This window comes from Eucyclogobius newberryi, unplaced genomic scaffold, assembly GCF_026437365.1.
Source record: "Eucyclogobius newberryi isolate DKJ021-1_F unplaced genomic scaffold, fEucNew1.0.hap1 SCAF_2, whole genome shotgun sequence".
In the NCBI taxonomy this organism is placed as follows: domain Eukaryota; kingdom Metazoa; phylum Chordata; class Actinopteri; order Gobiiformes; family Gobiidae; genus Eucyclogobius; species Eucyclogobius newberryi.
The window spans coordinates 18,829,577-18,842,358 of record NW_027315834.1 but is presented as its reverse complement, the minus strand read 5'-3'; the positions used below and the strand labels follow the sequence as shown (position 1 = coordinate 18,842,358).

At 38.9% G+C, this 12,782-nt stretch overlaps 1 protein-coding gene across 1 annotated transcript; it reads right to left on the bottom strand.

Annotated features, from left to right (window-relative positions):
- Positions 1 to 217: 217 nt before the first annotated feature.
- Positions 218 to 11,127, bottom strand: slc27a6 (solute carrier family 27 member 6). Its single transcript, XM_072454040.1, has 11 exons — positions 10,612 to 11,127; positions 9,526 to 9,732; positions 8,041 to 8,199; positions 6,413 to 6,537; positions 4,362 to 4,556; positions 3,411 to 3,501; positions 3,123 to 3,321; positions 2,501 to 2,598; positions 1,398 to 1,528; positions 1,002 to 1,253; positions 218 to 966 (listed from the first exon to the last, which is right to left on the bottom strand). The coding sequence occupies exons 1-10, from the start codon at positions 11,096 to 11,098 to the stop codon at positions 1,077 to 1,079; spliced, it is 1,869 nt and encodes a 622-aa protein (XP_072310141.1). The 5' UTR covers positions 11,099 to 11,127; the 3' UTR covers positions 218 to 966; positions 1,002 to 1,076.
- Positions 11,128 to 12,782: the final 1,655 nt, after the last annotated feature.

Sequence of the window (12,782 nt, the reverse complement as noted above, 5' to 3'; positions counted from 1 at the left end):
TGTAACCGTTCTACTATGGTTATTTAGCATCAAGTGTTGTAGATACACACAATAAAAGGAAAAAAGAACAATGAGCAGTAGCTAAGTTTAAATGTTCTAACCCACAGCCAGTGAGTTATAAGCGTCAGTCTCTGGTCAACATTACACAGTGAATCTATGAAATGTTTGTATTTAGTTGGGCATACATTCCCTATATGAAGAACACAAAACAGACAAAGACAAGACTGTAATTTATTTAACGCAAAAGTAAACATTTTCATTTTTAAAACACTCAGAAATGTGTCCATAACAGACAAAAATAACAGTATATCTTATACTTGAAACTTGAATCTATGTTTCTCAGTAAGTTGTGAATGTTCTTATCAAACTCAGTGTGATCATATCCAGTGACAGTGACACGTTCATCACTTTTAACACATTGGTGTAACTTGGCTATGCTCGAAATGTCAGCACTAAGTCATAATAAACCTCCATTTACAAATGTAAAATAAAGTTCACAGCATTAAACAAATAGATACATACAACACATTCTTGAAGACATTTCTACTTCCAAATAAATTACTTGTGCTGAAGTTTTCCCATAATTTATATAAAAAAGAGGGTTGAGTATATTAAGTGCATTGCATTTTTGATCCACTTGGATTCGCAAATTCTTACTTACAGAATAAACAAAGACCATGTTAGAAATGTGTAGCCAATATCATATTTTTGTTTGCTTTGTACTGAAAATAAATCCCTAGAAGGAATCAAGCCATCGTAAACAATAAAGATCAGGTCATCAGATGTGATTTGTTTTCCTTTCCAAATTAATTTAAAAAGATTTTGTGAAGAGTTGTATTTTGCATAGATTAGAACTTTAACAATACAAAGAATCCATAACAGATTGTCTTATTGATATGTATACATTCTTCATAGACAATGAGTCTCCACCATCCATTCAAAGCTTATTGTTTATAGACAGTCGGTGTAACTTGGATACCAACCGCCATAAAACTCCAAAGAAGGAGAAGAAAAGCTAAATACTGCACTGGACAGAGTTAAAAGGCATCCTCCTTCATGTGTGGCCACAGTGAGGCCTAAAGCTTCCTCTCCCCTGTGAGAATGCTCTGGTAGACTGCGTCTGTGAGAGGGATGTAGCTTTCCAGTTTGTAGTCGATAACATAGAGAGGCTCAGAAATGGTGGATGGATTGAAACCATTCTGCACCAGGTGGAACTTCTGCTGCTTGAACGTGCTGGTCATCTCCATCACCTCCTGTTACAAAGTGTGTGAGTGAGACTGTGGTCCAGGCTTTATATTCAACATACATCTCCATGGAGACAACCAGGTGGTGGACCTTCCATCAGAAAAGTTACGTAGCACACCTTTAATAATATTACAGCTTTTTTCGTTTCTTACTTGCAGTCTGATGAAGAGTGGTCGAGCGTAACCTGGAAGATCCCTGGTCGTGCAATCAAATAATTTCTCTCCATCAAAAGTATGATCTGGTCTCACAATCACGGCGGCCATTCCTGCTCTCCCTTCATGGCCTAAAGCGAAGAAAAATACATCTAAATCATACAGTTACTGTAAGTGTTGGTGCACCGCATCACCAAGACAAGTTCCTATGTTTGTGAATTATTTTCATTGACTATGGCAATAAACCCTTTCTGATTCTGATTCTGATTCTGATTCTGAAATTACTTGCCCAATTATATTTTTGATTGTCAATGTTTTGAATCCAGAGAAATCAATTGCCGATAAGCACTGCCAATATGTTAGGGCTGAAATGTGGGACAGATATAGATTATTTTCCACAAATAATTTAATTTCAATTTACTTTTAACTCATTCAAATCTTTGTTTTATCACAAACTTTGTACTCACATTATGTGCTGTACATTTACCACACTAAAGGGTTCAAATAAAGTGTCATTCAAATGATTAAGGCAGCTGTTTGGCCCAAACAATATACAGTCTCTTTAGATTGATGATGATGCAGATAAAAATACAGATACAAATATTGGTCCCATATATCATCCAACCGTAACCGTAAACCTTTCTTAACTGTGAGTCAGTTAGTACCAGTAAATCTTTACTAAATCAACACTTCAACGCCACTTTAAATCTACAACAAACATATAAGAAGGGTTATGCTGTAATCTGAAGGGTGCCCTGCCTTGTTACAGTTACAACAAAACCACAAGTAGCTCTGGGGTCAAAATTATTATACATATATATTTTTATAACAATGGAGAAACTTTGAAATGTGTGCTTCTTTGTGGTCCCTGTGGTGTGAAGGTGTATTTTACAAGGCAACTGGATGGTACAATAATATTGATAATTAAATCAGCACTACAGACGTGTTGAATAATTCATAATATTTTTTAACATGGCAAAATTGCTGTGACTGTTAAATATTTTACACCTAATAAGAAGTAATATGCTGTTGCAAATGTAAAGTGTTGCACCCCCAAACTTCAAGTACCTAAATAATGTTGTGTGGCTGCTACTGAATCTCACCTGGTACTTCCACTCCGTACACATTCACCTCCTGAATAAAGTCCACAAGACCAAGAATTTCTGTCACTTCTGTTGTAGCAACATTCTCACCTTTCCACCTAAACAAGCCAAAAACAAGACAACAAACAATAATAATAATGTTTTAATAATAATCCTTCTCAAAATAATGTGGTGATGTGTGTCAAATGTGAAATGACCACAAGAGGGAGCGCTTAATCATATTGAAAGTGTCATCCCTGGGACTGTCCAAGGCAATTCCATTCCACCATTCCACTCAGGGGTCTCAAAACCCTTGCCATGGACATAATGGATGGATATCTTTGGAACATACTTTCTTTCCAGTGTCTGTTAAAATTTACAAATTCATCAGACACTGGACCTTTGAACTTAATGTACTTTAGCTTCCTCTTCTTTGGTTACCACCCCTTATTTTCTCATTTGTACTTATCTTGCTTCTGCCTGGTTTTGTTTTTGTTGTTTTATGTTCTAAAAAAAGTAATTATAAAAAAGAAAACATCATCATTGCTGATACAATGCTATTAATACATGAACATATCTCAAATGACTGCATTTTCAGGCTTTGTATGTTTTTCTCTGGGTTTATTGTTAGCTTGAATGGTACCTGAAGGTGTCGCCGACTCGGTCTCTGAAGCATATGAATCCCTCCTGGTCCTCAACCATCAGGTCTCCAGTGTTCACGTAGGAATCTCCTTTGACAAATACATTCCTCATGATTTTCTTCTCTGTGAGCTGTTTGCTACCAGCGTACCCAAAGAAAGGGCTCAGGGCACTGACTTTTGACAACAGTAGCCCAGTTTCACCTGAACACACGAAACATGAGAAATAAATAGTGATGGTTAATGTTTGAAAAAAAAAAAAAAAGTGCTAATATGTTCCCATTTGTTCTCACCATGTTTTACTCGTTTGCAGAAACCATGTACATTTTTCTCTGGCTCATCTTGAATCATATCATACTTCACCAGGTCATACTTGAACAGGAGCTATGAAAATACACCAAAAGGAACTTAAACTGAATCCGTTATTATGTCTCTCTTCGTTTAAGAAGCATATCTGTCACAAAAGCCTGTCACACAATAGTATTTATAGTAATGTGGCTTTTATAACATTGTTTTGTAATGTGTGTCTAGGAATAGCTGGGGTCATAGATTAGAGTGAAGACATGCGGCCATAGTGATTCGGGCTGATTAACACTGGCTCTACAGACCAGGATTAAAGAGGATAATACGCTGCATCATCCCATTTAACCAAGTGACCACACGGTGACTCAAAATTGACTCCAAAGTAAATTATAACACTTCTGGGTACTAAAGACCTACCCAATGTGTTGCCCTATTATTTACCTACTTATAAACATGCAAACCCAGTCAGTATGTTTGAGAAGTATCTCCCCTTGTGCGTGAACTTGAATATTAGTCTCTCTCTAATCCCAAATGCATAACACTGCCTTAGGGTGAACCTTAGTAAACTACTTATAGCTTTTCTAGTTTAACAATGTAACTGTGAGAGCTTTTTATAGCCTTCTGGAGAAGTCTGTGCAGATTCAAATAGTGTATGCAAACACAGGGATATAAGTAGTCTAAGGTATAAAACTACTTTGACTGGCACCAGTACATACTCTGTGAGCAAGAGTGATATGTAATAGATGGTATGGTATAGTTTGAAATTCATAAAATAAATACAGTTTATCTCTCTAACTCTAGTATAATTTTCACTTTCCCTTGTTATTGATTAAATCATATTAAAACTTCAGCTATGTAAAGTACTCATAATGCCTAAACATGTTTTCCCCAGTGTCTGTGAGAATGACATTTTCAAAAATGTTTTTGGACAATGGACTAACCTTGTAGATGAAATTGGAGCGCCCCACGGTTCCTATCTTGCCAATGTGGTTCATGAAACAGAGGTTTCCCTCTGTTGAACCATACACCTCACACATTTTTATATTTCCAAAACGGTTTTGAAAGTCCCTCCACACATCTTGCCGCAGTCCATTGCCAACCCCCATCCGCACTTTGTGGACCTTGTCCAGCTCTGTCTAATCGAAAGAAGATTACATGTTTTAGAGGTGATGATCTACATAAGCAGCAGTTGTAGTCATCTGGACTCAGTTTAGAAAAAGCTAGACGTTTCGACTCTCATCCAAGAGTCATTGTCAATAAGCAAATTTATAATGGAATCTTGAAGCTCTGGAGAGGTAGAGGTCCAGGACATTCGGATGCTAATCAGGTGCCAGGGTCACACAAAAACAAAGGGGAGACTAATAGCCCATTAAAGGACTGATTGTAAACAAAAGGCAAGTTTCTGTTGAAACAAAAAATGTTTTCTACTGCAGGAGGGCCCGTCCGATAGGCTGGACTTACCACAGAATAGTATAAATATCTGAGTTCCCGGCCTAAATTTGCTTATTGACAATGACTCTTGGATGAGAGTCGAAACGTCTAGCTTTTTCTAAACTGAGTCCTGATGACTACAACTGAACCTTTTTCTACTATGGAACACTCCTGGACGAATGAGGGATTACACCGACATAAGCACCAATAATAATGTTCTGCATTCACAAAATTATTTTTTAACTGAAAGTTTTCTTTCTCTTGAAGAATAAATTCTACACAGTCAGCAGCACTCTTACACAGAAACTCTTCCATACCAGCGCAAACTCGTTTCCATGTGCTTAGTAAATGCATTTTTATGTATTGCATGCAACCCAACTCCTGTGCACAAGTTTTATTGTCATTTTCAATGAACAAAAAATCACAACTAGGAATGGGATTTGGCAGTATGGTGCAAACATTTAACACATAATAATAATAATAATAAATAAATTGGGTAAATTAAGGGTAATTTGGAGTCAACAATTCATGTAAGAAAAGAGAGAGAACACAGGGAAAACCTGCATATTTACAGAGCGAGACTGTACTGCACACCATATATCAGTTGACACTGTGATACATACAACAATAATGTAGAGTAGATATTTATCTTTTGTGTAATAGTATGTGAAGCCTATCAGAGTAGTTTGTGCAGACTTCAAAAAGTCTGACCCTATAATTTCAGATGACATACACATTTGCCTAATACTGCAGTATGTGCACACATGTTTAATTGAACAATCAGTGCAATCAGACCCTCCCACACAGAGCTATAGCAGAGACTGGTGAGAAAGAGAACTCAGTGGTGCTTCATGGAGAACAGGCCCTGCCCCTGACAGTGGACACATCTGTCCCTGTGCTAAGTCATGGCTGAACACAACCTCAACACAAAAGAGAAGGTTGTACGTTTTCCACATTTATTTCAACGTCACAGCAACTCCACACACACAAAGTGCCTCTTTTTATTTATGAATGACTCATTGATTGTCCCGGGTTCAGGCTTTTATACTGTGCCATATTTAATCAAGCTTAAAATCCATTAACCCCTTGTGCCCTTGCCCTTGGAGGCCTTTTTTTCCTAAAACACTTTGCTAATATTAATCATATTTCAAAACTGTGAAAACAATCAGAGTAAAGCTGGTGTCTGGAGGATGGTCTGATTGACCTAGGCATAGCATTTGCAGGGTTTCTGATTTTTTTTTTTTTAAAGCTGAAGGTAAGGTACATTTAGGGACTTGTAATAAAGTAACGAAGTCCAGGCGGAATCTATATACTGGTAAAAGTCCTATTTATTTTTTTATTTTTTGTATTTGTGGGTTTTTATAAAACAAACTGACGCTGATTACTCCCAGTATGATTAATTTGACTGGAAATAAGTGGGTTATAGCTTTATTTATAAGTGCAACATATCTAACAGCTTGAGAGTTCCCTTTTTTGTGAAATAAAGAAATAAAAATCCAAAGTTCTCCCGCGGAACGTCCTCATCAATTGTCAAGAAGCATGCTGTATATGACTATAGTACCTTTGGCTGGTTGCAGAGATATCGACAGAGTTCTCCGATGTACTGGAAGATTGTCACGTTGTATTGTCGACAGTCTTTCCAAAACTGTGATGCCGAGAACTTCTTTTTCAGGACACAAGTTGCACCTGTTCAAAATATACAGTGGAATTGAGTAATTGTACATTCATTAACAAGGCACTATCACTCAAAAGAGACTGTTTTTCTAAATTATTGACTTGACATTGTGCAAGGACATTTTCAACCGTTTTCTCCACTACACTATGTTCCAGACAAGAGGACAAATCAATACTGAAACGAAGCAAACATTTTTAAGAACACAGTACTCTGACCTTTAATAAACCACTGTAAACACAAAACCATCACGACAATGACTTTGTAAAATTCTCAGTGACAACAAATTAGATTAGTTCGTCTTTTGTTGCTATACCAGTGTTGGGATGTAAATTATATATATAAATGGGATGTACTGAAAATACTGGTACAGTTACTCTTGCATTTGGTGGTATTCAGAATACAGTCACATTTCTAAAGATCAAATGAACATATAACAATATTTGACCACGGAATTTAGCCTTTTAACTACACAGAATTAGTGATTAAAAAAAAAAGTGCGATTTGTCCTTCTTTAATTTGTGTTAAAACTTCTCTTATCGTAGAAATAAATGCAACAAACATAAATAATATACTGTAACGTAACTCAACGTGAAAGTATTCTTTATTCACAATACAATACTCTGATTAGACCAAGTGATGGAAAAGGCTACAAACTACATTGACAGGTATTCAGTATACATTATATACAGTATACCAGTCATGTCCAAACTAAGGCCCGGGGGCCAAATGCGGCACTCAGACCAATGTTTTGTTAAGTTGGTTCAAACAACAACATCGAAACAATGTCAAATACAAAATTTGGAACGATTCACATGTGACAAATTTGACATTGTTGGATTGTTTGTGGCCCTCTGCTTCATATAAGATTCAAAATGCGGCCCTCTGTGAAAAAAGTCTGGACTTCCGCCACAATGAGGACAACAACAGTGGTACAGTGTACGTAGATGAAGGGCACTGAACGGGAGGCATTTAAAATCTTGTTTGCTTGAACTAGAATTACGTAAGCAGGCCTGTGAGGATGGGGGCAACAAACTCATCCTAACAAAGAAGGGTTCATAATCGAGAGCTGCACAAGCATCTACTGTAATTAGGTTCTGAGTTCAAGTGGGAAAAAAAGAAAACTTTGATGGACCATTCTTTACACAGTGGTCAGTGAGGAGCATGATGTTTGTCACGATTCCCTGAAGCGCCTTTAAAAGCGAGCCAAAAGCATGTAATTGGTCTAAGCACGCGGCGTTTTCTGGGACAGGCATCACAAATGTCCTAATCAAACTGCTTTTCCATTCAGTGCATTCTGTACAAACAGTCATTCATTACAAACTGTAATCTTCTGCTATGTTACAGCCCTGAGATTGGGTGAAGCTACAAAAAATAAATTATTCACGAGCATTTGCATGTTCTCAAACACATGGCTGTAGGGAGAAAACTGGACTTACAGTAGCACATTATGCAACTTCTTTGTAGCATATTGCAGTTTTTAATTAACAAAGAAATGGTTATGACTCTTTACTTACCTAGCTCAATGGTTCCTCCTATACCAATGAGTGACGCAGCGCTGTGGTAAAGTGGCAAAGGGATGTATATGATATCGTCCTGTGTCCCCCCAAATGCCCAGAATCCTCCAGCTGCTTTGAGGCTCTGCAGGTGACTGATCACTGCAGCCTTGGGAAGACCTACAACAGACATCATAGGGGTTTTCAGACTGTAGAAACCTTTTTCAATTTTTTGTTGTTGTTGTTGTTCCAGTCCAGTTCCAGACATTTGATGCACATAAATACAGAGTAGGAACTGAGAACTGGGGCCATACTTTGGGGGCTTCTTTTTTAGCTTCTGCTTTGAGACAGATACTTTCCAGTCAGACCAGGAACCTAGTGACACATGTACAACACTGCCTTTGCTTTTTTAAAGTTTAAAAAAAAAATCATTTTCAGATTTAGACAAAGGAAAATTATTTGGCCACAGTAGCTTCAAAGTGCAATTCAGTTAAGTCATTAAAATTCAGAATAACTGGTAATAATTGAGTTTAATTGTTCATGTAAATCTGTTTGTTTAAGTTTGTATGTGCATGGTGCACAGTGCTCAATACAAGTAGAATACTCATGCTTAATTACATATTGAAATGTTCCACACAAAACATCAATTAAACCCACTTTTGACACTGTTGTTTGACCGTGAGCAAAGGGGACAGGGTGGTTCTTCTGACTAAAACAGGGGCTGGGGTATTATAGGGACTTATATCTATCTACCTTTTGAATGGCCAAAAGTATATTAAAGTAAAGTAAATTGAGCCTACAAACAGGAACCTGAAACCCACAGCTGTCCACAGTATAATGTAACGTGTTAATGCTGTGTACGGTTGAGAACACCTAAGGTTTTTGGTCCCAAATTTAGCCCATTTTAGTCCTGATGTAGCATTGGCTCTAGTTCTAGTTCTTGTTTTTCTTTGTCTAGTCCAGGTTTAGTCCTGGTTTAGTTAAAATTTTCATGTGGTGAATGTGTGAGTGTGAAGCACCCTAAATGTGCTTCATTAGTGTCACAGTTTCAGCTCCGTACATGGACCACCGTGTCAAAGATGTAAGATCGACAGATATGAACAGAAAGAGTGACAATAGTAGTAGTAATAGTAGTAAGTAGAGGTAGTAGTAATATTGATACATTTTATTATTATTATATGTGTTTCTTTTCTAAAATGTATGGATGCTTAGGTCAACATATCTATATAATACATTTATGTATAGACTCATTATCTATGTAGCCTAATGACAGACAAACATTGATTTGATCAGATAAACACATCCTAGTGAACTGCAACTCAGTGGGATATAGTGTTTGCCCTGTTGCCAACACAACCACGAGACACAGGTGGTTGAGACTCCAAGACAAAGGGACCATGCACAAAACTAGCACCTTGCCCTGTAGATAAATAAAGCCCTCTTTAGAAACAACTGTTGAGTGAAAAGAGTGTATTTTAAAGATTATTAATGTAACAGCAGACACACCTGTTGTTCCAGAGGTGAAGATGTACAGAGTGGGAGCTTTGATGTTGGTGGTCAAATGTATTGCAGACACAGGTTTATCAGAAGCAGCATCAATTTTATCCAACAAAGTGTGTACACGTGGGTGGTCAGCGCTCCTCTTCATGGCCCACACCTCAATGTTGTCCTCCAGCAGAGTGGTCAAGAAGCCATCTAAGAGGTCTGCCATTTCTATGGAATCACAATAATCAATAATACTTTAAGTAACCAATATGTTTTCTTTGCATGTTCACATGGAAAAACTTATGAAGTCATGAATGCTGAACTCACACATGTAAAAGTTTTATTTTAGTTGTTATTTTGCATATGCAATCAAAAGAAAACCCTCTCAGACGCAGTGATAATAACAAAATAAATGCTTTCCATAAGAAACTAGTGAAAGCAAGTGCAGCTGTACGGTGGAGATATGTGGTTTAGTAATAGCTGGTGTAGAGTTAAAATCATATAGTGCTAGTGCTGATACACAATGGTTCACAGGCAGAGTGTTTTAGGACAGAACAAATACTCTACCATGACCTCATCAATACTCTTATAATTTCCAAAAGAGGTATGTTGCTATTGAAACCAAAAGAAAACTGATGTATCATATCCTCTGTCCAAGTCCATCTGTGGCTCTGGACTTCTTTTCAGGACAGTGTTTCAAACCAGCATCATGCTGTTATCCTGTCACGTGTCCACACAGCATATTGACTCTTATTAGAGTCACAACATCCCAAACATAGCTGGGGAAAAAATACAGGAATCAACTAAATAAACCCATCCTTTGGATAAGAATATAATGAGGCTGTTTTATCTGATAAAGGTTGATAAGCAGGTTATACCCAGCAGCACTGGCACTCCTCTTAATGGGAGCCACGAGAGCCACAGCAACAGCTGCAATCACTAGATCAGAGCCACTCGTGCAGTTTTACAATAAGTTACTTATTGTGGGAACTGGGCGGGAGATACTTTTAGTTTACAATGGGCCTATATTGAATAATAAAGTATAACTAAATATCACGATTGCAGAATAATACTTTCTGACACAGAAAGAAAACACTTTATATTTACCTGATCCCATCACCAGAGTCCTTGCCCCACAGCTGGTAAAGCAGTGCATTAGAGACCTGGACTTGATGTTGGTGTTGAGAAAAGCTATGGAGCATCCAATTTTTGCCAAAGCGAACCAGACGCACAAGAAGTCGGGCTCGTTGCTCATGAGTAATGCGACGCAGTGTCCTTTCCTCAAGTTGGTATTCTGGAGAAATACATGGGCAAACCTGTTGCTGCGCTGCTCTATGTCCCGGTAAGTGTAAGTCTGTTCTTCGAAGATGACAAAGGGCTTGTCGGGGATGCGCTGCGCCTGATGGATAAACCTGTCCAACACCGTGCACACCTCAGACCTCAGCTTGTAGACCTCCAGTTTCACACCGTAGTGCATCACTTTAAGCAGGAAGAAAAGGTCCTTCCAAAAGTACGGGAAACATATCTTCTGTAGAATATGCACAGAAAAAATCCCCGCGGCCGCAGCTGACAGCCAGCCTAGAGACAAAACCATACCTGCGTCTGGATCACGCAATATCACGTATACTCACTGTTACATGTCCATTGAGGTGATATAAACACAGTGCGCTCGTGATGTAAGCCCAGGCCACGCCCAGAGCCACCAAGCGAAACCATGAGCGAAACACACAACCCGGAAGTCAGTGCGCAGTGACGCCAAAATAAAAGGCTGCGCACTGCCACATCCGTTTCTAATTCAGAATGTTATATATTTTGAACTACGTCCTCTCGAAAAGTCAAAGGCAGTTGAAACCCATGGCGAGTCTTTATGTATTGGTTGTTTTGTGTTAAAGGCTTCAAAGTGTTGAAGAGTTGGAGAAAATGGTCTCTTACTCAGGGTTGCTTGAGTTACTTTAGAAGAAATTGTTCTTTTCAGAGTTTTCAGACAGTACTTTTACTGTTCAAAAGTAGTGTATTGAAGTAACATTACACTATGTTTTAATACTATACAATTGCCAATATTTATTTATTTCATAACAGTGAGAAATGTCCTGCAGTGGGTGAGCACAGCTAGATAATGAATGTTATTTGGTAACTGGAAACTTGTAGGGTAGATAGATCATAAATAAGTTTACAATTGTGCCTCATAGATTTAGGATCTAAGTCCAATTATTCAATCTGCTGAGAGCTAACTTGATCAGACTGTTTCCGGTCTGACTGGGCTGCAGAGTGGCAGCTTCACTCATGTGTGGTGACGAGGCTCGCCGGATCTGGAGGTCAGTCTTGAGCGGGTCTGGCGGCAGATAACAGGCTCCTCCTGTACAACAGGCAGCTGCCCCTCCCTTCTGGCTCAACAAGCCCGCACAACTGTGAGGCAAAATACTATTATGTTCACGTTTACTAAAAGCCCTTGAACTAAACCATTCAATTCAATATAGGCTAAGGGAAGAGGACATTGAGGGTCGTTGTTAGCCAATCACAAATACCAACCTGCATGTCACTGCTTATGGGAGTGTCTACAGAGCCGCGAAACTGCCATGTTATTTTTTGCCGCGGCTCCTGAAACTGCTGGGCTATTTGACCGCGCCGAGTTAGACCGCGCCAGGTTAGGGTTAGGTCTTGGAGTTAGGGTCGGGGTTAGGGTTATTGTTAAGGTTAGGGTTAAAGTTAGGGTTAGCCATGAGGCTATATGGCCGTGCCGTGGCCCCCGAAACTGCTGGGCTATTTTACCGCACCGCGGCTCTGCAGCCAAATGATACTTGGCCTTTCTGGAAACTCAAGCAGGATTGCTTTTCTAATCTTCCTCACACACGCACGCGCACGCGCACACACACACAAACACACACACACACACAAACACACACACACACACACAAACACACACACACACACAAACACACACACACACACAAACACACACACACACACACACACAAACACACACACACACACACAAACACACACACACACACACAAACACACAAACACACTCACACAAACACACACACACACACACACACAAACACACACACACACACACACACACAAACACACAAACACACACACACACACTCACACAAACACACACAAACACACACACTCACACACACACACACACTCACACTCACACAAACACACACACACACACACACTCACACTCACACAAACACACACAAACACACACACTCACACACACACACACACTCACACTCACACAAACACACACACTCACACAAACA